At 40.3% G+C, this 25,495-nt stretch overlaps 2 protein-coding genes across 2 annotated transcripts; both read right to left on the bottom strand.

Annotated features, from left to right (window-relative positions):
- Nucleotides 1-463: 463 nt before the first annotated feature.
- LOC118509229 lies at nucleotides 464-10,365 on the bottom strand. Its single transcript, XM_036049538.1, has 9 exons — nucleotides 9,869-10,365; nucleotides 9,637-9,803; nucleotides 9,463-9,561; nucleotides 5,692-6,061; nucleotides 5,460-5,626; nucleotides 5,286-5,384; nucleotides 1,406-1,775; nucleotides 1,174-1,340; nucleotides 464-1,098 (listed from the first exon to the last, which is right to left on the bottom strand). Exons 1-9 carry the CDS (start codon nucleotides 10,212-10,214, stop codon nucleotides 997-999), a joined length of 1,887 nt encoding a protein of 628 aa, XP_035905431.1. The 5' UTR covers nucleotides 10,215-10,365; the 3' UTR covers nucleotides 464-996.
- Nucleotides 10,366-15,436: 5,071 nt separating this feature from the next.
- On the bottom strand, nucleotides 15,437-17,969 carry LOC118511005. Its single transcript, XM_036053522.1, has 2 exons — nucleotides 17,516-17,969; nucleotides 15,437-17,374 (listed from the first exon to the last, which is right to left on the bottom strand). Exons 1-2 carry the CDS (start codon nucleotides 17,942-17,944, stop codon nucleotides 15,983-15,985), a joined length of 1,821 nt encoding a protein of 606 aa, XP_035909415.1. The 5' UTR covers nucleotides 17,945-17,969; the 3' UTR covers nucleotides 15,437-15,982.
- Nucleotides 17,970-25,495: the final 7,526 nt, after the last annotated feature.

Below are 25,495 nucleotides of genomic sequence, written 5' to 3'. Positions count from 1 at the left end.
ATGACGTCAACCTGTCTACCAGCATTTAAGTGCGGAAACAGGTACACAAGCATCAGAGATGTAATATTCGACAGGGTGGAGCGTCTAGGCATGAAATCATGCTGGGATGGAGGGATAAGTGAGTGGACGATAAAAAAGGATTAAAGAGTGTATAACAGACTCGAGGACTTTAGACAAAGCACATAAGATAGAGATGTCTCGGTAAATGGATGGGATAGTGCGACATCCTCTATGACTTTTTGATTTTGACTTTTAAACTTGAGATGAATTTCAATCACAAACGAAAGGTTAGAATAAGAAAAAGATTTTGTTTTGCATTTTGGCTGCATGCATTTTGCAAACGGCCTGATCGTATTTCTAAGAACTAAGCTACAGATGGAGTACAATTCACATTGATCTGGAGACATTTGTTTCTCAAGGTTGTGAAAGGGTGCCGGACGAACCGTGGTTTTTCATTCCGTCATCCAAATTCAAAGCCCTGTTGTTAGCGACTGGGTCTCTATCGTGAGCGGTCACAAGACTCTCCGGTCAGATTTTAGAGCGTGTTCTTCTTGTGTTCCTCTATTTGTTTTGAGAACCAGTGTATTTTCATCACTCTCTAATTTGTCTATGTTTGTTAACCATTACAGCAAGTCCTTGCAATAATGTTGTCAGGATAATTCATGTATGGCATAATCTATGGTGATGCCGTAGAATCAAATCTTCAAGGACTCTACGATAATATATAAACTATTATGATTGTATGCCACTATTCGTGAAATGACGTAAAATGCTGATAATTGCTGATCTTACTTGACTAAATAATTAATGACTTTTTTAAAATGCTGTCAACGATCATTAACGGTATAAATACTTTTATAACAATCTGTGGAACCTCTCTTCCTAGCTAAAGCTTGGTAAAAATATGATTTCTTTTCAAATATAATTACAATTGCCGTACATTCATTTCTCATCACAGCAGTATTTAATTTTTTGACCAAATCTTCTACATCTCATTTAGTTCCACCCGAAGAAATCCTTGACCACCTCAACTATGTGATCCACATCAACACCATGATCCCGCAGCTTTTGAATCATTCCTTGTACTTCAGCCGAGCTCTGTTCAAAATTGGATGGAATGTGGTGCGTACATTTAGAAACAGCTTAACAAACCACATGCAACACAATTCTTACCTCGTATAGATCTCTCAGCTGCTTATGGTCAAACTTCTGCAGTTTCTCGAACAAGGCCTTGAACTCGGGGCTAGTCTTCAGCTTCTCTTCGAACATAGCCTCCAGTTCCTCATGTGGCAGCAAAGCCAGAGCCTCTTCCAACAGTCCATTCAGCCCTCCGGTGCGCACTGAATAAAATATCGTAACAGTAATCGTTACCGCCCTGCTCAACTAATTTCACAGACCTACTTACAGCTTCGGACGCTCGGTTTCAGATGTGTCAGTCCCAGAAAGTCGGCGACTTCATTCAACGAGTCGTATGCGGGCACACCAGCATCTTCCAAGTAGTTCAACAAATCTCGCACTGCCGAGAGAGCGAAGAACTGATCCCAAACCGATGAAAACTCCGCTCCTTGAAGGTAGAGCAGCGCTTGCTGGACTTCCTTGTCGTTCAGCAGGTAACGGAGAGCCAGGTTCAGCAGATCGTCCAAAGGAAGCAGTCCCACGAAATCGTCGAAATCATCAGTGAGGGCAATTTGCGTCGGTGCACAGGCGACGGAGGCCACCAAGCAAGCTGCTACGATCACTGCAATCTTCATGGTTACGGTTTTGTTGGTTTGGCACTACTGATGACTTCAGAGGCATTTAGCGATCCTTTTTATAGTTCAAAACCTTGTGGTCGAACGTCGATAGACGTTGTTTATAAATAATGTTATCGCACCATTTCAAGTGGACATCTGTTGTCAACCGAATACGCGCACATCTGCTTTCGAGTGCAGATCAAGCCAAGTCAAGTGTAGGTATCAGCACAATTCTCGTAAATTTATGACAATCGAAACAATAACAGATTTCACAGGAATTAAAATGTGTAGGTATAGTTTCCTTTGAAGAAAACTACGATATCTACCATACGGTTTGAACCTTATTATGCTCACAACTACTAATACAACACTAGTAGCAAAGCATCAAGAAAATGTTTCACGGTGCGATATTTCAGCTCTCTTGTGAACATTCAATTCTAATCTCTTTCATCGCTTAAACATCCGTTTGGTCATAATAGGCTGTCCCTGAAACGAAGGAGCGATCCGGATGTAAATCGATACTCGGTTCTGCCGTGTCAAAGGTCCAGCAGCAAGTGAGCACCGGGACCCGCTATTATTTTTTATATCAAAGAAGTCTTATTTTCTTATATTAAAAAAGATCAGCTTGATTTGGTTTATCAGGTACAAGAAATACAATATCCTAATTTTGCGCTTCGTCTTTGGTAATCTTAGCTTGTTTAGCTAATAACCACCAGCCAACATTAAAGCCAACCTTTTTTTTTTTTTTATTCATAAAGAACGGCCTGGCCGTATTGCTCAACCATAAATTTGAAGATAGAATAAATAAGTCAGTAAAGTGCTTGGATTACAGTTACAGATTATTAGCTTGTTTATAATAAGACCTAGTTTGGCCGAGGCGATTACGGCGCCGATCTTCACACGGTAGGGTTCAAATCCCATCCAGACCTCCTACCCGTACGCAGGAGTGACTATCTATCGGATAAAATCAAATTACAGAATGCCGAAAATGATACAAGCCAGTACTAAGTACTATCAAGTTAGTAAGCACTTTCATCTTACTTAAATTTAAATACAACTAAAAAGGGCTTCAACTAGCAAAATGGTCAGGCCGTTCCACTAGAGATAAAAAAGAACTCCAACCAAAATTTAAATTGTAATGTTTTTTTCTTTGCTTGTGCTAATATTTTTTTGTGTCAAAAGGCAGGTGTCAGTTGAAATTTGGGATTAAACTTTTGAAAATGGTCTCAGCGCGATGATTGATTCATAGCGAAACCGAATAGACAACTGAAATAGAAGACAAAAATGAGGAACCTATCGTTGAATGGGGGAAAAACAGGAAAAACATTTCACGACGTAAAAAGAGTATGAAAGTTGTAAAATAATGCAGAATGAAACAAAACCACAATATGAAACTAACCGAGCTTAGTACGGATTTATTTTATTTATTCTTCGAGTATTACGGATATACGCCATGTTATCAGCACTTCGGATAACAAGCTGGGATAGTGTCCAATAATCCGAAGCTATTTAGAACCTGGCCAAATTTTCATAAAATTCTTGTTCAAGCTCGGTCCGAAGCTTGATCGGACTGGACGAAAGCCGAAGAGCCTTTCGTTAAGTATGGAGCATTCGGCTCCTTTAAAATGTTATAAATACTGGTCCAATACTTAGAATAAAATCTCTTCTTCATGCGCTCTACAACCGACCGGTAAATATTCAGAACTACTGTTTAGAAATCCAACTGGGTTTTGTAATACTGTTAGTTGGGAATTGGGAGAGTTTTGGCGAGATAGGTGAACTAAAGGTGAAACCCCCATCCCCATCTGAAATTCGTGAGATTTAACAATCCTTTTTCCACAAATTCCTTTAGGGTTTTATTTAAGTTTGAAAGACGTTGATTTTTACCTATCTTAACTATATGGAATTAATGTCCTACGTTCAGTACTATGGTAGTTAGAACGAAAGTTTTTATTCTAAGTAAAAGTTTCCGGATTTCTTCAACGCTACACAACCTATTCATTAATAGTATTTCATGAGTAAGATCCATTTTGGAGTCATTATTTTTTATATCCTAGGAAGATATCTACATAGAACCCATTGGCAACTGCCGAATTTGTACCAACTAAAACCTCCTCGAGTTTTTTGCCAAACATTGTCACGTTACCAACGAGGATATCATATTGAAAATAAGTAGTACAGATGTTTTTTGTGAAAGCAACTCCTCTCCTTGTCGGGCGTCTTAGCTTAACGATTGGTCATCTGAGAGTTAATGGGACTTTTCCAGCTTTCAACGATGATGTCTGTCGTGGCAGCATATTCTTCCTCGAATATAATAGCCACCATTTCATTATAAAGCTTGGATCACCATTACTGCTATGATTCTCCAGTATGACATCTTGCTGAGCCCCTCGACCAGTTTCAGCCGTACCTCTTTCAATGCGAATATGTCACTGCTGCAGGTGAGTAAGGATCACGATCGACGGTCCCGACTGAAGCGCCTCAGATGTTTGATGTTCCTCACAGTCACCTCTTTACCGACCTAAGTATTCATACGACGTCCTGCGGCGATGAAGAGAGTGAACTCAAACATCACGTGCTCAGGTGTCTTTCTTAGCTCCGAACATTTTGAACAGTGTGCTTCTTGAAAAAGGTTCATCCGCTATAGGTGATCGCGGAAATATCCGTGTCCTGTCATCGACTACGTAGTTAAGAACTCAAATTCACCAAAACGACGGGATGTCTTGGATGTCAGTTTCGGAATGAGTTGACGTTGAAGCTCCATCGGCAGAGAGTGAAGTAAGATCAACCTTTCAACAACTCTAGCCGTTTGATAGTTGCAGCCAGTGTCTCGAATGTAGCAAGGAGTGTTTTTTAGGATGGTAATGTGGGGCGGCATCATCCCCGCAACCCCCACGCAACAGAAGTCATGAGAACGTTCGGAGCTCGTCGAGCCAGTTTCCTGAAGAAAGTCTTGAGGGTGGTGCCATACTTAAAAATGTGTATGTGGTACGTGAATGCAGGATGGTCTAACTAAAACAATTTTATGAACCTAATAAATCTTAACTATTTGAGACCTTGTCTCTCAGCTAGACCGTGCAATGGGGTGACGTTTGAAAAAACTTATTTAAAACTTAGCCTTACGATTACGCGAAAAACAAAACGGTTACGGTGTATTTTGAGTCTATTCTCTGAAAATGAAATTAATCAGGTCCACAAGAAACAGATCGAAGATGTTTTAAAGCTGACTGCTCTGGGAGGATAAAAAAAGCTAAAGCAAGTGATTTTGTTGAATGATTTATAAGATTGGAGTTCATTCTTATTCAATCTGATAGATAAGCTAGGCTTCTGATCTTTACATAAAATAAACGGTACAATTACCGTTGTTGATGCAAAGCTTATCGAAAATTTACACTTTGATAAACACAAAACCAAACGCGGCAACACAGTAACAGTTATTTCTTTTCCATCTTCCCCGCTTGGTGTTGTATGTTCCAACAAAATACAAACTGAACACTCATCGACTTTACTGTATTATTTCATTTATTGATCCGATTTCATACAATGCATTCAGTTCCATCCGAAGAAGTCCTTGACCACCTCAACTATGTGATCCACATCAACACCATGATCCCGCAGCTTTTGAATCATTCCTTGTACTTCAGCCGAGCTCTGTTCAAAATTGGATGGAATGTGGTGCGTACATTTAGAAACAACTTAACAACCCACATTGAACACAATTCTTACCTCGTATAGATCTCTCAGCTGCTTATGGTCAAACTTCTGCAGTTTCTCGAACAAGGCCTTGAACTCGGGGCTAGTCTTCAGCTTCTCTTCGAACATAGCCTCCAGTTCCTCATGTGGCAGCAAAGCCAGAGCCTCTTCCAACAGTCCATTCAGCCCTCCGGTGCGCACTGAATAAAATATCGTAACAGTAATCGTTACCGCCCTGCACAACTAATTTCACAGACCTACTTACAGCTTCGGACGCTCGGTTTCAGATGTGTCAGTCCCAGAAAGTCGGCGACTTCATTCAACGAGTCGTATGCGGGCACACCAGCATCTTCCAAGTAGTTCAACAAATCTCGCACTGCCGAGAGAGCGAAGAACTGATCCCAAACCGATGCAAACTCCGCTCCTTGAAGGTAGAGCAGCGCTTGCTGGACTTCCTTGTCGTTCAGCAGGTAACGGAGAGCCAGGTTCAGCAGATCGTCCAAAGGAAGCAGTCCCACGAAATCGTCGAAATCATCAGTGAGGGCAATTTGCGTCGGCGCACAGGCGACGGAAGCCACCAAGCAAGCTGCTACGATCACTGCAATCTTCATGGTTACGGTTTTGTTGGTTTGGCACTACTGATGACTTCAGAGGCATTTAGCGATCCTTTTTATAGCTAGAAACCTTATCGATAGTCGTTGTTTATAAATAATGTTATCGCACCATTTCAAGTGGACATCTGTTGTCAACTGTCAGCATGCATAACAGTTTTCGAGTACTGGTCAATCCTAATGACTTAACTAGTATAATCTGAGCTACTTCAATTCCCACCTGGAATTGAAAGGTTTGCAGGCCGTTTATGCCTGGTGTATTTAATGACATGCGTGGTGTATTTAATGCAATTAATGTATGACGCCAGGTCGCCATATTATCATTGAACTATTCACAAATCTTTAAAATCAATTGACCTGGTATCAATCATGTTTCATAAAGCTTGAAACTTTATCAAGATATATGGATATAGGAGGTAGAGTTGTTTAGAGCAAATTGACATTTCTCGACCTGACATAACAGTTCCGTGGTCATCGAGGGGAAGGGTATTGAGAAGAGTGATAGAAGCATCGGAGGAGGCGCCGGGGTTGGTATCGCTTCCGATTTTTTGACGAAAAATGCAACCAAATATCTCTAATCGTCTGTGAGACAACATTGGATATGCGAAAATGACCCATAAACTAGCGAAATTGCTCAAGGGACTGAGAATCGAGGCTGTTTGTTCATGTTATTAGCCCCATTAATATGTTTTTGTAAACAAACTCTGACATAACTCGACTTAAATGGCACCCTGTCAAATCGATAAAATTCACCTTCCAAATACATACACCTTGGAGCTTTATGAAATTGTAAGAGAATTGTCACTGTCAAAGATTACGTCCTCGATTCAGTTAAACAGGTAGCTGTCAAGATTGTTGTCACTCAGTAGTAAGCCCGAAGATTAATTATTTATGACTGTTAATCTCCCAGTGAAGCTCTTGGAACACGACCCTGTAAACCTTATGTCACATGGGATCTAGAGTAATTCAGACAGAAAATGCTTTGAGTTAGTTAATCAGGTCATAGATTTTAAAAAATGAAATAAAGAATCAATCAAGCTCATTTTACCCGTATATTTTAAAACATCGGATATTTCATCAGATACCTTCTGAACCTTTATCAGATCTTTATCGTCGCTTTAGATCTGATCAATATAAACGCGCTTGTAAGTATGCACATTTCGCTTATCGTATCAACAACAGACTTCACCATCGCCTGTAGGTCGGAAGACTCCAACTCCAATTCCACTCCAAACCCCATTCCTTCTGGCGTTACGACAATGATTACCGTGGAAGCAGCGACATCATTGATTACCGTGGAAGCAGCATTCATTCTCAGCTGACTCCGCTTCGCAGATTTGCTCTCTATTCGCCACACAATTCGCGAGTTCTTTTGCTGATACTATTTACAATCGCAATCTTGTCGTCTCTGGACTGGCCTACTAATATTTTAAATGTTGACTTTATCAACTTTAGTACTCCGCAAGTAATGCGAGCTATTTTGAAACTGAAACTCTCGTTTTCTCCTGGTCCCGGTGGAATTCCGTGCTCTATCTTTAAAAACTGCCCTTATTTTTTTAATTTTTCATTGTCCTCCAATGTCTTCGCTGATTTGGAAATCTGCCTGGCTATTTGGCACATTTTAAAGGTTGATCTTGCTTGTGTTAGTAACAGCAGAGGCGTTCTCTGTGCTAGCTCTAAACCGTTTGAATCCGTTGTTCTTTTTATGCAAAGCTCGAAACAATGCTAATCAGCACGGCATCAGACTGTCACCGATTTAATGCAATTTGTGTTGGCACTTTGGATTGCATGGACCTCCAGGTCGATGTAGTCTACACGGATTTTTCGGTGACTTTTGACAAATTACAACATCACTTATGCTAAAAAATCTTAGAAAACTTGAATTTGCTACCAATATTTGGAAAAGACTTGAATCTTTTCTTGAGAGTCGTCATTATAAGGTTAAAATTGATTCATGTACGTCTCCTCCCTTTTTCAGTACGTCGGGGGAGACCTTCAGTTCTTTCCTTTTTCCTTCCTTTATTAATGACGTTTCATACATCCTTCTCACTTCTGGACACTCTATGTATGCAGATAATTTGAAGATGTTTCTCCCGTTTGCTGGTCTAAGCGACTGTCTGTCGCTCCAATCATACCTCGATTCCTTCTGTCACTGGTGTTGCATTCATTTTTAATATCTCTGTCCTCATAAATGTTCTATTATTTCCTTCACCCGTGCCCGTCTACACATCCGTTGTAACTATTTTCTTAACTCCGTCCAGTAACACCGGGTAACACAAATTATCGTTAATTCCCCACTTCGAAGCCATTATCACCAGTTCATTTATAGTTTTGGGCCTAATCCGTAGACTCACATTAGAAATTCACGATCCAAAGTGCCTTAAAGCGCTTTTTTGCTGTTTGGTACGTACTCCCTTCGAATTTGCCTCCATTGTTTGGAACCCTGCCGCTGTGCTCTGGATTTCAAAGCTGAAACAGGGGCAGAGATGTTTCACGAGGATAGTACTTTAGTGTTTTCTAGGCCTCACTTGATTCTCACTTACTTACTTACTTACTTCCTTATCCGGCGCTACAATCACTTCGCGGTCTTAACATGCCAGCTAATCCATTATCCCGGCTATTCTGGCGAACGCATCACCGCCATCACTACATTTCAGTTTGAGGCTACCACGCCTCATCTGTCCGTGTGGACGGCCTAGAAGGACTTTACGGGCTAGGTTGTCCGATGCTATTCTCATGACATGACCAGCCTGGCGAGTCTAATTCGCAGCACGATGGTGAGATCATTGTACAGCTCGTAAAGCTCATCATTGTAACAGCTCCTTCATTGTCCTTCCACACATACGAGGACAAAAAAACCCTCTTCCCCTCGAACGCGGCTAAGCGGGTTTCGTGAGTTTTGGACAGAGTCCATGTCTCAGAGGCTTATCTGAGTATTGAGACTAAGCTTTTGCTACATAGAATAGTCTCAATCCAATGATGACTATGTCATCAGCGTATGCCAGGATCAGGATTGACTTATAGAAGATGGTCCCCAAAGTTTCCACCTCCGAATCACGGATGACTCTCTCTAGCGCCAGATTGAAAAGAAGAAGGGCAAACCCATCTAGACCAATGCATCTCTTTTAATCCTTTTTTATTATTCAAAACAGCTAGTTTGTTTTTAAGACGAGTTTGAAAGGGTTGAGAATGTGGTAAACAGCAAATGTGCATTTAACTTCACTGAGAATTAAATCAATATGTTTGTTGCGGCCAAACGACAGTATCGTGCTGTGTAATAACCGTGCTGGGCAGAACCTATTCGTCTAGAGCAGTGCGTGAACTACTTGTTTAAATTTCATCACTACTAATTCGTATTATTTTGTGACACACCCCACTTTACTGTATTAAATCATTTATTGACCCGATTTCATACAATGCATTCAGTTCCAGCCGAAGAAGTCCTTGACCACCTCAACTATGTGATCCACATCAACATCATGATCCCGCAGCTTTTGAATCATTCCTTGTACTTCAGCCGAGCTCTGTTCAAAATTGGATGGAATGTGGTGCGTATATTTAGAAACAACTTAACAAGCCACATTGAACACAATTCTTACCTCGTATAGATCTCTCAGCTGCTTATGGTCAAACTTCTGCAGTTTCTCGAACAAGGCCTTGAACTCGGGGCTAGTCTTCAGCTTCTCTTCGAACATAGCCTCCAGTTCCTCATGTGGCAGCAAAGCCAGAGCCTCTTCCAACAGTCCATTCAGCCCTCCGGTGCGCACTGAATAAAATATCGTAACAGTAATCGTTACCGCCCTGCACAACTAATTTCACAGACCTACTTACAGCTTCGGACGCTCGGTTTCAGATGTGTCAGTCCCAGAAAGTCGGCCACCTCATTCAACGAGTCGTATGCGGGCACACCAGCATCTTCCAAGTAGTTCAACAAATCTCGCACTGCCGAGAGAGCGAAGAACTGATCCCAAACCGATGCAAACTCCGCTCCTTGAAGGTAGAGCAGCGCTTGCTGGACTTCCTTGTCGTTCAGCAGGTAACGGAGAGCCAGGTTCAGCAGATCGTCCAAAGGAAGCAATCCCACGAAATCGTCGAAGTCATCGGTGAGGGCAATTTGCGTCGGCGCACAGGCGACGGAGGCCACCAAGCAAGCTGCTACGATCACTGCAATCTTCATGGTTACGGTTTTGTTGGTTTGACTTTACTGATGTCTGTGGAAAGGAAGAACGGCCCTTTTATACTAGTTGTTTTTACTTGCCTCTGTTGACCGGAAGGCTTGAGTGTCTTGCGGTCAAAAGTCGATTATCTATGTGCATCAATAATGCTTTCCGTTAATTGTTATCTTGGCACTTGACGTTTTTAAAGTGTACATCTGTTGGCAACTATCTGATTACCAGGTAGTTTTCAAGTGCTAGTGGTGCATTGAGTGCTATTGGTAGGCAGAACAAACTATGGTATTATAAATCAATTGAATCAGTTCGCTGAACATTGTTACAGATTTATCGAGGATTAAAGAAATTTTACCGCAAACAATTGACTCCTCTCACAATTGCTTAGAATGCTATCATTTTGAAATATATTGCTACCTCTAGAGTGTAACATATGTGTATCAAAGGCTTTATTATGGCACTACACTTAAGACCTCTCATGAATGACACAGCACCTAAGTAAGGCTTCCGGTAGAAATTCAAATGAAACAGCGAAACTTGTAATAATCGACACAAAACTTCTGTCAGTTACAGGGCAAAGATAGCAATCACATCAATTCGAAAGGAACCATAAGCTTTAGCTTACTCCAACCTCGTTTGATATTGCCCGTTACCAACGCCCGTTACCAATCAATTTCCCTTGCCTCTTAAACGCGCCGATTCTTAATCAATACACTGTTAACGATACCAGTGTCTTTGAAATTGTGCACTGTAGCCCTTGGGCATCAATTTAATTTTCTAGCAAAATAGCTGTGGACCACTCTTTTCTTTTCATGCTGCGCCAAAAGCTAGTCCGTCAAGAACTGGAACTTTGTAATTGTAAGGCGATGAGAAGTTATTCAGCAACATCCGGCTCAGACATACTCGTTCCTTTTCAACGGTTCCGGCCCTTGGGGCGCTGTAGATTGATATCTTACCTGCGTGGACGCTTTGATCTTTTACAACAGTCCATCTTAACGACACTTCAACCCGAGTTATGCCCAGATGCCCATATTTGAAATGTTCTGCGAAAGTGAAAAGCCCAGCTTCACGTTCTAACTTTTATTCTGCAAAATTTGCACTTTCCTATACAGTAAAATATTTACTTTTCTGAGTGTGTTTTTCTTTCGCTCCACCCTGCATAATATCGATACGCTGGTTCCGTGGTAGGTTCCACATCATTTTACGCATGTTTCCACCACTCTTCTTTTGTGGACACTTTTCAATTTATTTTGTTTTTGTTTTCATAAACCTCTATTGACACAACACTCATGGAGCAGCCTCCATCGTTGCGAGTATACGCACTGTATACAAAGCTGACAAAGGTTACATCCCGACTGCACTTCCTAGCTAATCGTGCGACGTGACGAATACTTTGCTTGTACACATAATCTTTTCGTTGTACCTTTAGCATTACGGTTTAATGTTGATATATTAAAGGTGAAAATATATATATGTATACCTTATATGTTTATTCCGTAACTTTGTACTACTGCTGTACAACACTATGGAAGATGAAAACCCCTAAATCCTCAATAAAAAGCGAAAATGTTTCATAAGTCTGTATGATTGCTCTAATTATCACTTATAGAGCAAAATGGTCTAAACTAACGACAATGCTGTATCGAAAGATACAACAACAAATATTATTAGATGTCTCCAGAAAACTTGTATATTACGACAGTCGTTGATGTTTCAAAGATTTGATTCTAAAATAAGCCAGGCGTAAGCAGTCCTTTACAAATTTAAATTGAAGAAATGAATAAGTAAGCATGCACGTCTAAGCATCAGATTTGGTTGAGCTGAATGAAAGGGGTTGCTTTTGGCACAAAGGCGACTGCATACGTTGCCACAGGGGTTTGGATTCATCCGGCTTCAATGATTGCTTGATGAATGAACAGTTAACCTTTTCTATAAACAACCTCATTGGGAACGCAAAAAATAATAATTTTAATGTTGGATAGCTAGAGATTCGCATCAAAGCTGTTATTGAATGCTGTTTTTTATCCTGTTTTGTCATTATGGTTTATTTGAACATAATTCGCTCTGCTCTTAAAGTATCATTAATAATGAATGTTGAATTATTGCAACATTCGCAGACACGGAAGGGCAAAATCTTCTTTTTCTTTTTGTGGCACTACAACCTCCAACCGCCGCATGGAAGGATAAAATAGTTAAGAATAAATTTTGAGTGTCTTTTTAATAGTACAAAAACGAGAAATCGATAAATGAGGTGCCCACATTGCATATAGTGATTTTAAAGTGTTAAAAGCGTAACTGAATATTAACTTTTCAATTGGCAACTGTTTAGCGACACCATCAACCTATTAATCCATCAGCCTGATTTATCATTGAAATCCGACACTCCGTATAAGATACGGTCAAACAAGAAAAAGAAACATCATTCTTCATTCGCCTTTCCGGATCCAGGTTTACCGAAGATTATTGTACGTGTACGAGTTCGAATCAGGACGCGCCATCCAGCTCACTGTTTTGGGCAGCCATCTATTCTTGGCTACGAGAAAGTGACACTGTTTTTTTTTTTTTTTTTTTTGGTTGGCCTCGTCTTCTTTCCATTCGAATGTTTTCCACTGGGACAGGCGATTGTCAGCAGCAGACCAACCCGACTTGCTACATTTCTTCCACACCCATCTCGTTCGCATCATCCCCTTGCTAATCGCAAGCAGACTCAAGAATTAGTTATATTTTTCAAACCCTGATGCCATGCTGCTTTCCCGACTTGACGATGCCAAATAAGCAATTTTCAGACGGGGCTGCACACACACACACCGCTTCATGCTACCAACGGAGGAGCCTAACACTTAAAAGCGTGCTAGGCTTCCATTCATCGAGTCTCGAGCCAGTGTCTTTTCGCTTCGCGCAACATCCCAAGGGAGATAAATGAAAGTGACAGCTGTAGTGATAAAGGAATATTTATGACATCTTTTGGCAGATTGTTGGTCCAGTCCGTAAAATTGGAACGTTTACCGCCAGAATGGATAAACGGCACTTTCGGGTTGCGAGTTAATCTGCTATAAAAGAATCGTTCAATCGATACTTTCGCTGTATTCCAGTATCAATTCAGTATTCTTTATTATTTCAACTACAAACAAAAAAGGTCAATTGGCTTCGCTTTTCCAGATAGAAAGAGAAATACGACCAAATAACGCTTACCACCACACAACAACAAACAAATTGTAATGCTTTGTGAACGTAGTTTCATACACTTTTACGTGCGCTCTCTACGACATTTGTTGGAGCTAGCAAAGATACATTTAATTATATATCACATAAATTACTCATATCCGAATAGTGCAGTCATGAGTATGGGCAATATTTTACCAAATTATCTATTTCCGCTATAGTATTTTTAAAATTCTCGAGAATAATAACTGTCGCAAAATCTGGCTAAACTGTGTACTACAACATTCTACCAACCGTCGTGAAAATCACATCGGCTGAAAGTTTCACCAGAGAAAAAGCACGTGCACTTAAACATAACCGTTGACAAGCGTAGTAGAATAGAAACATTTTATCATGTAGTACACGGTTACGACACGAATTTTTTTTAAGAAAACGTATGTAACGTAAAAAAGTAGCAAGATTTGAAAAATCCGCCATCTGCTATGATTGAAAACGTGATCAAAGTTTTTTCGAGCATATTTGCAGCGTTATGTTCCCTGCGATAGCCCTAAAGCAGAAACAATAATAATCCGTTGGCAACGGAATACTTCTTTTAGTTTGGGTTTTAGCGTCGAAAAATAATCGTTTGCCTTTGCTGCGGCATATCCTTCTGGAATAAATCCATCACCAGCAGCAGAAACCGCAGCTGTATTTACTTTAAACTTTTGGCTTGAGTTTTAAGATAAATTGCAGTAAAATCCTTGGTAAAGAACACAAAAACGAAATCTCCGCCCAAAAAAGCAAACGAATGCACGAAATGATTTGCCAAAACTGTAAGAAAGCAGTAAAACATATTTAACACCTTGTTGTGTCAGTTGCGTCGGGTTGGAAAAGTTTTTTGTCCTGTTCCGTGCCAGTTTGAGGCAGTTTGAGAACCGAAAGTAAAATGTCACTCATTCCGTTTCTCTCTGGTGGTTTTCTTTAACAATTTGTTGTATAGAAGATTTTTCATCTATCTAAATGCAATTGAAACTTAAATATTTGTAATGTAGACTGTGCAAAAGCTTGTCAATCAGATATAGCTGTGGATTTGAGACTTGTACAAGTTTAACTTAACATAAGCATTTTTTTTTTCATTTTCTTTGCCTCTACAACCTCAAAGCGTCCTGGCAACCTTCAGTTGGTTGTACCACGCTGCTGATTAGTAAACTCTGCGTACAGGTACGGGTGACGTTCCTGATGGGATTCGATGCTCGGTTCGGTTGATACCGGCTCATATTCCGTTGATTTTTGTTTTGCATCATATTACGAGGAAGATCCTGTGGTATAGTAAAAATGACATCAGACTCTACAGCCGTTCTCCTGCATTAGTCTTTCGTAAAGGGTTTTACGAACGAGGGCTAGGAGTAAATAAAGCCAAGAAAATTAAGAATGGCAGATCGAAAGAATAGACTCTCGAGCATAGAAACTCAGCTGTTTTCCCAATAGAAGCAAAACCGCAGCTTCGTCGGGATATGATAGATTACAAGCAATGAAATGTTGAAGTACGTTGTATGCTTAGTATAAAGCCTAAAATGAACATAACAAGTTGTGATGATTCATTGGGACGGTCCGGTGGTAGAGGTGACAGCGGTGCCGGTCTTTACGCCTCTACCTCTACCCATCTGCAGCGTACTCTACCCATCATTAAATGTGACATTTTGTCAACGGCACGATTCTATTGTACGAGCAAAGATCATTTGTGATTTGTAAGAACTGTTTGGCCTCAGAAAGAATCATCATCAAACCTGCAAGCGACCATCGTGACAGACAGTAATTGAAAAGCTTATTGTTTTCAACCAACACCATCTGGCAAACTTTGATGAAATGCACATTGATCAAACGAATAATGGTGAGCAAAGTTTAGCCAAAGCCAAACGTAAAGTGTTTAAGTATATTTTTTTGATGCTATCTTTATCTTTCTTGACACTTCAAACTCGAAAGGTCTTGGAGCCTGCCCTTTTTGGCTTTCTGTGACTTGATTTTACCCGTAGCATATCGATTGCTACTTACAAAACACAAATTCGGGCAGGTTTTAAATTTGCGTGCAATGCTGAGGATCGAAGTAGAGCAGCGCAACTTGACAATGTTTATTTGTTTCATGCTTAAAGTACACCAATATACATCATATCATTACTATTCACCGTTAAGGGTAAAAAAATAAACGCAGGGTTTTTGTTCCCTGAGGCTCTAAACAGCAAACTCCATGCTCTGTTATCATTTTCTAAGTACCACATATTTGCATTACAGTCATGCACAAAATTTATTCAAAAAATTCTGCATTCGACAGGATGAAGACAGTCGCCAATAATGTTTACTCGGCAAGATGTTCTGAAGTGAACCGTGTAAGGAGTACGGGAATTACGATAAACATGTTGTTGCTGTTATCAATGACGCATTTCCAATACAAATTTTGTATTAACCTACATTTCTATCCCTTTTTTCACCTCTACGATGGTTCACTTCATTTGTTTTATGCTTCATGCTTTCCCGAACAAACGGAAGAATTCACATATTCGAATACTCAACATTACATCCAGAATGAATTTTAAACAACCGCATGATACGATGGTTTTGTGCTTTGTTTGAAGCGAATTTACTTATTGAAGCGTTTTGCTTTTTGAGTAACGTAATGCAATCGGTATACCAGGTTCTCGGATACAAAACAGGCAAAAGCTGCCGACAGGCCCGTTCCCAACAGCTCCCACACAGGTATAAGATCGTCCGTAAGCACAATTAAATCGTTAAACGATTGTTCCGTCCGTCTGTGCACCCGTTCTGGAATCCACTTCAACTGATCCTTATGGTAAAGTCCAACATCGTAGATAAGATCCATGTACCGCTGATACTCTCTAACGGCCGGGCATGTCCAGCTAAAAACAATGTGCTTCAAGCGATAATACAGGCGAGGCTTGATCACTATCAAATCGGCCTTAACAGGCAACTCCCAGTCGTAAGGGTTCTTGTTTAGAAAATGTGCCAAATCGCAGCTGGCGACTGAAGCATTTTTTAACGTCATATTAAGATCCATTCGGTCCACCGCTCGCAGCAGATTTTTTAACTTACTCGGCATATCCGACTGTGTGCCTTTCATTATGAGCAAGGTTTGATTCTGCTCTATGAACTCTTCGATTGTCTCAGGATTCTTCACGAACGGGTCAGCCGACATAAGGGAGAGCAGAATCGCTTGGTAAGTTTCGGTAAACAGAAAAATTAGAATGCATATCACACAAACTATGAGACGATTGCCCGTCGCCAGGTTATGTTCCGGTTCTCCGCCACCGAAAAAACACTTCAGTATTAAGTAACGCGGCACACGGTCGGGATATAGAAGGCTTATGATTTGAATCACAACCAGGATGAGCACTATCATCATCCATATTTGCCATTTGAATGGCGTTAGCAGGAGCTGCAGATGCATCCGTTCGTAGCGGCGCGGTAAAATAATGCAGTACTCTTGAATGTCTTTCCAGTGTGCGAATTCAAAGTAATTGCCCGACGTTTCAATGGAATTTAACAGGACATGCATGCGTCCCGACAGCAGCTTTCCCAACAGTTCACGCAAGTTACCTTCACCATGAAAACGATACCCTGCACCTTGTTTCTCCAGAACGGTTAAAAAAGTGGCAATTTCCAAATTGTGGAATGTGTTACCCTTGGTGTATAAGTGAACAAACAATGGCACAAAGCCTACTTCATACGTAAAGTTCTTAAAGCTAGTTAAAGTGCCATCAAATAGCTGCTTTTCCGCATCACTGTCATTGAGCACCGTTATCATTCTGCGCGTCAGAGCACCCACCACGTGAACATTGCTAGTGTTGCTGAAGTTGGCAGAAGGGGCGATAAACTGCAGTATCTGTAGGATGCCACTGCTGACCAGTTCATTCGCATGAAAGATTATTCTAGAGCTGGGCAGTCCACGAATTAGTTGAATATATACGGCGTACTTGTATGGGTTGGAAAATCGAAATGTTTCATCCCATTGGCACTGAGAATATATAAAAGAAAAACAATTAATGTTAAAGTTCAATTTAGCGTAGAAAGAGTTTTCTAAACTTTGTTCAAGTAGTTTGTAACAGGAGATTTTATTTTGGCACGTGTGCAAAAAACCAACAAAAAAACTACTTACCTGTGTCTCAGGAGTACAACTCTGTAAAACCAGCGACGGAAGCCGATGCGTGGTTGGTGCCTGTACCCTACTTCCAGCAACTAGGGAAAACCGTCTCATAGTTACGAAAGGCCGCTCTTTTTGCAGCCGGATTATAACATCCTCAAACACCTGTTCATCACAATTCACACACAACACATCGTGGAGTCTTGTTGTATCTCGCTCCAAACGGTCCAACACTCGCCGCACTATTAAAAATGCTTCCGAAACGTACTCATCGTGAGCTACGGCCGTACTGGCAATGCCTAATGTCGTAATCAATAAGTCGACGAGTTTCCGCATTGCTGTGCTGCTGGAAGTGTCGAATGCTCTGAAGAAACTTTCACCGTTTTTATTCTCAGCAACCGTTGACTGATAGCGTGCAGCTGGTTTTTTTCTCACCAGAATCATGTTGTGATTAAAATTGAATATAAGTTTATAGCTGTAATTTTAACAAAAAAAAGAATAACACGCTGGATGTAAACAATAATTTATACACAGTTGATAACATTGCATTGACTCGACAACACACCTGTACCAGCGTACACGGGCCCATACAAGGTTGACTATTCATTATGATATGCATTTTCTCAATATCTTATAGGGTCGTTAAAAAGTATGAAGCTTCTCTACTTTGTTATATACATTGCAGCTTTATTTTAGATTGCTACATTGCTATAATGATATATTGCTATGCCAGATTCGGAAAAATTTATTCTTATTTATTTCTTTTATTCAGTTGTCTATTAATGAACTTATTCATACTGCAAAAATATACTTTTTTAAGATGAGTAACTTTTTTAAGATACTCATAGTTTAAACGATACCTAATATTGCCTTATACTTGCCAATAATTATCTTAAAATCCCAGTGACCATTAATTTTGGTTTTTTTGTTCTAAATCAGCTTCGCAACCCCTAAATTAAGCTCCATCAAATACTTGCAGTTGTGAAGTTAATAAAAGACGAGATTGTTTAATTTATTCTATCCAAAAGTTACTCAGCCAGTCGAACAATTTACTGATGACATAATTTCCATGTTAAGATACGTATTTTACCCATCCTATCCACGACAACGACTTTCTGATGATTGATAAGTAGAAGTACTATACAGAAGTAATTATTCTAAACACATAGTATGTAATGCATACATCTTGTATGCATAATTGTTCATGTTCATTTTTGAATGGAACGTGATAGAAGGAAACACCTCTGAGGACTTATAACAACGGAAAAAGGCGGAGAGTGTTTAAGTTTTGAAAATGTGGTGATTTCAGCTAGTTCTTTTCAATCTGACGTAAAAAGCATCACCGAGTCTATTCGGTTGCCAAAGCGATTGATCGTGGCGGATCTAATTACCTCCAGATCACCTCCCCGTACTAGCTGACTATCGTTATTTACTTACTTTACCGGCGCATTCACTGCCTCAAAACCGGTCACGGTTTAGTGCCTCCGTCTGCATATTTATTCTCCCGACCGTTGTAGCAGACGTATCAACTCCATCTCAATGTGTTTCTACCACACATTTGCTGTCCATGTGGACGATCTAAAAGGACTTTACGAAGTGGGACGTCCGGGGTAAATTTCATGACATGACCTGTGCACCATGATGCTGAGATTACCGTACAGCTCGTAGAGTCCGGCAGTGTAACGGCTCCCCCATTATCCTTCCACACATACGGAGCCAACAATCCTTCTGAGCAACCAGCAGCGGAAACTTCAACACAAAAATAAAAATAATTGGCATCAGTAGCAACACAAACATATCTTTTTATATTACATTGGTGCGTCTAATCCAACGTAATCTGACACGAAATCTTATACACTCACTTGCAAACACAAATAAGCTAAATAGCAACCCAATGCCGAACAATTCCCACACAGGAATGAGATCATCGGTCAACACAATCGAATCGTTAAAAGTAGCTTCTTTCTCACGATGCATCTTTTTGGGGTACCATTTCTTATACACATGGTTGTAAATACCATTCTCAAACAATCGATCCATATACTCCTGGTAGCCATGCGCTAAAGGAGTTAGGTGATTGAATGTAACATAGTGTGGAGAATAAAAGACTGGCGGTTGTAGCGCGATCAGCTCATCTCTTGCCGGGAGTTTCAATTTCAACGGATTGGTGTTCCAGAATAATGCATCCGAACAGGCTTGCACGGAGGCGTGAGCAAGCATCGAGTAGAGTGACATTGCCGCCGGTACAATATACGTAACCGGATGCAAATTGGCCGGAATCATGTGCATTAGCCCTTTAATTCCGTACAGAGTCATATTGGAGTTCACAAATTCGTCAACAGTTTCCGGGTTCTTCATGTACGAGTTGGCTGTAATCAGCGACAGCAGGATGGCTTGATAAGTTTCGGTGAGCAAAAATATTATTACACACACAGCGCACACCATCAACCGGGCCGATGACGGAAGCACGTGCTCCGACGGTCCACTCCCGAAGAAGCACATCATGATTAGATTGTGATTGAACTTCGTTGGAAAGATGAGATTTATCAGCTGCATCAAGGACAGCACACTAAGAAACACGAGCCAAATTTGCCATTCGAACGGATGCAGCAGCACCTCCAGATGCATCCGTTCCAGCTTCTTCGGTAAGACAATGCAGTGGGGCCGATGCTCCTGCCAAAATGCTCGCACAAAGTTGTGATGATCCTTCATTTGTAAAGTGTTCAAAAATAGATCGATCTTCCCAGAGTACAGCTGCTGCAGCACACGCGCTGTTTCGGTTGTTTTCGAGTGGATAAACTGCGCGTGTGATTTCTGTCGTTCAACAATCAGACGAAAAATGTCCACCTCAAAGCCGACGATGTTTCCGTAAAGCACAAAAAAGCTCGTAGAAATTGGTATGGCCGCTACATGGTACAGAAATCTGTTAAGTTTGGTCAGTGTTCCATTGAAAAGCACATTTGGCAGCTCAGCTATCGGAGGCTCTAAGTATGAGTCATAAAAAAATCCTCCAACGCGTACCCTGACATGCGCATTCCCATCCTGGCGGTCTACCAATTGCACTACCAACAAAATTCCTTTTTTCTTCGCTTCTGCGAGTGCTTTATCCAGCACGATTTGTGAGGCGTCGCTGAACAATTGGAAATGTATCGCATATTTGTTCTTTAGGTACGATTTTTGCAGCTGTCCAACAGTACACTGCAAAAAGCAAATTAAATTAATAACAAAATAAAAGACATCGCAAGCCTTGGCCAACGGGTGCTTCCATACCTGCCCATTGAATATGCAACCCATCAACACGATGCTAGCCTTGCGCTCCATTCGCTTGATGGTAGAGTGCTCAACCGATTTGCTATCAATGTTGAAGGTCGGCATGTACGGATGGTGTATTTGAAACGCGACCAGCAAATCCTCGACCCAATAACCGTGACAATCGATGCACCACACGTCGTGAGTAACGAATGCTTCCAACCGAGCTACAACTTCCGACAGCACATTTAACGAGTCTAAATTGTAATCGAATGCCATCGTGCACGCCCAAATTCTCACAAATGCAAAACAATAAAGTATTAGTTGCATTGCAACTTTTTCTGCGATTGGCAATCCGTGTCTCAAAGTACACAATGAATGAACTGTACGTTACAGGATGTTTTTATGCTTTCGATCGTTCGGAAAGGGCTCGAAGCTAATTGGTTTATTAGCTAGATAGGCCAAAACGATTGAAGTCGATTTGGTACAATCTAATAGTTTTACCTTTAAACATAAAATGGAATCCTCCCCATGCTAATAGACATCAGGGCTAGTCAAGCTCCATTCCAATTTAATCTTCTCCGCAAGAGAATTATTTTCAATATAGGTAACATGAATGCACCCTGAAAAAACTCGTTTGACTAATGAAAAAATCATAATAATCCATATTTGATTGTGGTATTAACCTCCCGCTCACAAAAAGCTGAGATACTTTTTGGACACCAACTGTTACACGCTTTTTTTTAAGGTTGCGGTTTGGGACGATGACTACCATAGCCTGTATCAGTATGCTCCAAGCACTAGATTTCCTAGAGCACATAATCTCCATCTGGGACCAGACTGAGCAGGCTACTGGCGCACGATCCATCCTATGCAGCAGCAGTCCGTGTGGCACCTTGGTTTATGACAATGTGTAGTTAAAGCCGTTTTCCAGACCCTTGGCCAGTCAGTGAATGGTGACTCGACTTCAGTATCCGGAAGTCTGTCAATTATCATCCATGGTAGTGATGTTAGGTGGTGCCGTAAGGTATGCTAACTGCTCGATCACCGTACCAATGCACAGAAACCTTGAGGAAATGGAGCGTACATTCGAAGGAATCGCAGCACATTCAATGTACAGATCTATATGCGACTCTAAATAGTCCGGTGGCCTTCATCGCATAGGAAAGACCGTTCCGTCCTAGATACCAAATCTATGTTCATTTACTATGCGGAACCCACTGATGCAACGAACCAAAACTTGGACAGAAGAAAGATGTTCAGAAACACGATCTTCTTCTACAAATTTTGGACTCTATCACGAAGCAGCTTGATCAAGTATTGATAAGCTTAAGGTAAATGAAAAATAGAAAATAACCACGAGAATTGTATTCCGTTTCTCTAGTAAGGTGCATAGTATGATTTAGGTATGCAATCTACTCCATGTTGGCCTAACGACCTGCGTGCGCATGCTGGTCATACAGTGATTTACTGGACTTAATGATACTACTTGGCTGGATAATAAATTCTGACTACAGGGTAACGATATAAATGAGATCCCCGGTCCTGCCTCATAAAGATGAAGGTATTTTTAATTACATGTTTCAGGAAAAAATACTAAAAATATTTTTGTGTATTATAATATACGAAAAGCGAACAATTCACGTTGGCTAGACATTACCTTCTCCAATTATTTAAGGTATTTATGTGTCCAAAACTTAAAGACTAGGATTAGATTTCATAGCAAGGTTAAAAGCACACGGTGTATAAAATAAGTAAGAGATTCTGTCAGTGATTGACTTAATTGTTTAATTAATTAATTAATAAATTAATTAACTTAACAGTTAATTGATTTCAGGATCAATTATCAAATTTGTATAATACTACTACAAAACAATACCATAATATTTGATTTTTAAACTATCCAAGGAAAAGTTGACTTCCACTGACATAGGGTGAATTGTGACTCATTATTTTAATATTATCAGCGAACATAATGGTTGAAAAACTTAAGCGTCGTAAAGCACCTGTGTTGCAGTCAATGCTTAGGAGTCCAATTTGAGCATCCTAGAAAAATTTCATGTATTTTCTTTTTAAAATTAAATGTTTAAATTTTTATCCTATAAAAGAATCTCAATATGCTGAATATTCTGTCTTACGAGTTCATTCGGGTTAACAGAGTAAATGGATTGTTATACCTTTACGTGAGTATTATCAACCTACAGGTAGTTCTGCTTTGGTAACATTTTGTCTCTGTCATGGTAAGCGCAAAACAAAAGAAGACCACATTGGTTTGGTGAATTAATATCCACTTAACTACTAAAGTAGTATATTAAATACTTCTTTGCTACGGGTAAATTCAAGTCGCAGAAAGCCAGAAATGGAAGGCCAATACTCTTCAAGGTTGCACTGCCAAGGAAGTAGAGGAAAAAATACACCATTGCATTGATAAGTTGAAGCAAATCATGAAGGATAGTGCTACGATGTTGGAAATATTCCGAGAAAATTATTTTTACTAAGAGTCTAACCCGTACAACATTCCAATAGAAAACTGGTTAAATGACTTGAAAATAAATTTGGCTAATCTTCAGACATTGGGGGCGGTCCAGTGGCCGAGGCTACAGCGGCGCCGGTCTTCACACGGCAGGACCGGGGTTCAAATCCCATCCAGACCGCCTCACCGTACGTAAGTAAGGCTGACTACTTTACTGCGGGTAAAATTAAGTCACAGAAAGCTAGAAATGGCAGGCCAAGACCTCTCGAGGTTGTAGGCCCAAGGAAGAAGAAGAAGAATCTTCAGACGTGAACTAAAGGAAATTTTGGCCTTATTCCTTGTAGCATACGTCAAACGAGTCAGATATAGATCAACCTTAAAGCAACACATTTAATATGCATTAAAAATGTGCAGAAAACATTCAAAAACTAGTTAAATCTATATTGAACGGTATAAATAACTAGAAACTAGAATATTTTGAACGGTTAAATTCCAAGAATTTTTATAACCGGATTTCCGTTTGGTGTGCAATTATAGGACTTTATAAACTATTTTGTCTATTTTGGCCATTTGACAACCGATTTACAATCAGTTTTTATGAATTTTTTATTTTAATTGAATGGAGTACAACGCGATGAGTAAAAAGAGACTGATGGTTATGCAGCCCTAGGCTACAAAAATCATCCTCAAATTCCTGCTTTTGCTCGGCTTCCGTTTGAGGCACTATATCAAACAAAAACTTCTTCCCCTTGGTTTTGGTTCTACAACCTCGTGAGAATTGCTGTATGGAATATCTTTGACGTAATTTTACCTGAAACTGAGCAGTTAGATCTGCATTAAGATGAGATTCAACACATGATCGGGCCCTGTGAAATACCAGCGCCGCTAATTTCCGAAATTCAAACACATTGTTTTCCAAAACAAAAGGAGCAAACAAATTTTCTCACGACAAACTGCCGGAACGCCTAACTAAAACACCATTAGTATAGACTACACTCGTTTCGGGGAGTTTTCAATTTCCAGCGAATGGCGAATAGATGCACAATATCAACACTTTTATTAGATCGTGGCAGGAACACTTCCGAAACACGAAATAATCAAATTGTTCATGCAAACCGAATGGCCCCAAAACCCTTTTCTTCGGTCGGTGCCTTACGCACGACCAAATTGAGCTTGATTCCAAAAACAAACAAATTCGTTTAATTTCGAAGGCACCATGTCATTGGGTAAACATTGCCTGTTGTACGTTTGCGGATCTCAGGCGTGCCCTCCCTGTCAATCTTCGGCGCTACGTGCGAAAAAAGGACGTCACGTCCGTCCATGTCATTCCGATCCGTGCTCCTGCATGATAGGAACTTGATTTTATTCCCAGTGCCGCCGGAATGCTTCTGTAGTTTTGCGATTTCCTATTTCACCAACCTGCCTCTGTTGCTTTCATTCGAGCGTTGCATCGTTTTAACAGGATCGGACCCATTTGATACTGTGCACAAATTGCCCCAACAATTCAGAACTCAGTACCAGAGCGCCACCGTACACGCGGGTTTGTTGTCAAAGATTTATTTCCACAAAATACCGACATTGACCAGAAAAGATTGGCCGAAAAAACGACACTCCCAACAGGGCCAACCGCGCTAAAAGCTGATAACCTTCTACTAGACAGCTTAAAATCGATTACAGGCTTCGGATGGTATGCAGCACGCAATGCTACATACATGTAGTTTGCGTGGCAAAACAAGTTTAAAAATCGATTCCCTTTTTATACGAACTAGCTGCTGTTGTGCTAAATTAAAACGGGTAATTTTTAAAATACAGCAAATCCCCGTAGTACGCTAATGTTTGGGACCGAACTCTCGCGCGTATCTCGAATTTTCGCGTATATCGAATTTCCTTTGACATTTTGTTAATACATCAAATTAAGGAGTTGAAAAATAATTATAAATGAAGAATTAAAATTTAAACCTGTTAAAAAATAATCTCATTAGGCGTTCATTTCAGTTTACTTAAGAATTATATTAAAACTTATTTAAAATGAGTAAACTAATAACTCTAAACAAATGTAGTTCGTAATTTTATTTCAAGTATGTTCAATGAGCTTATTTCGTACTCGCGTTCCCATTGCAGCTCCTTTCCCAGAATTAAGAAGAGTATGCTTTTGTTTCACGATAGACCGCACTGTTGATTGTGGTCTTTTTATATCGTGGGCTATTGCTGCTACAGTTTTTTTCACTTTCTAACTGTTTGATGATGTTCTGCTTTTCTGCTATTGTTATAGC

Source organism: Anopheles stephensi, chromosome 3 (assembly GCF_013141755.1).
Source record: "Anopheles stephensi strain Indian chromosome 3, UCI_ANSTEP_V1.0, whole genome shotgun sequence".
Lineage (NCBI taxonomy): Eukaryota > Metazoa > Arthropoda > Insecta > Diptera > Culicidae > Anopheles > Anopheles stephensi.
This window is presented reverse-complemented; position numbering and strand designations above follow the sequence as displayed.

Excerpts from the sequence above, each read along its gene's own strand:
- LOC118511005 (XM_036053522.1), bottom strand. The coding sequence starts at position 17,944 with ATGATTCTGGTGAGAAAAAAACCAGCTGCACGCTATCAGTCAACGGTT. Across the intron at positions 17,375-17,515 it reads GTTGTACTCCTGAGACACAG|TGCCAATGGGATGAAACATT; the intron begins GTAAGTAGTTTT and ends ATATATTCTCAG.
- LOC118509229 (XM_036049538.1), bottom strand. The coding sequence starts at position 10,214 with ATGAAGATTGCAGTGATCGTAGCAGCTTGCTTGGTGGCCTCCGTCGCC. Across the intron at positions 9,562-9,636 it reads AGCTGAGAGATCTATACGAG|AGCTCGGCTGAAGTACAAGG; the intron begins GTAAGAATTGTG and ends AATTTTGAACAG. Across the intron at positions 1,341-1,405 it reads GAAACCGAGCGTCCGAAGCT|TGCGCACCGGAGGGCTGAAT; the intron begins GTAAGTAGGTCT and ends TATTTTATTCAG.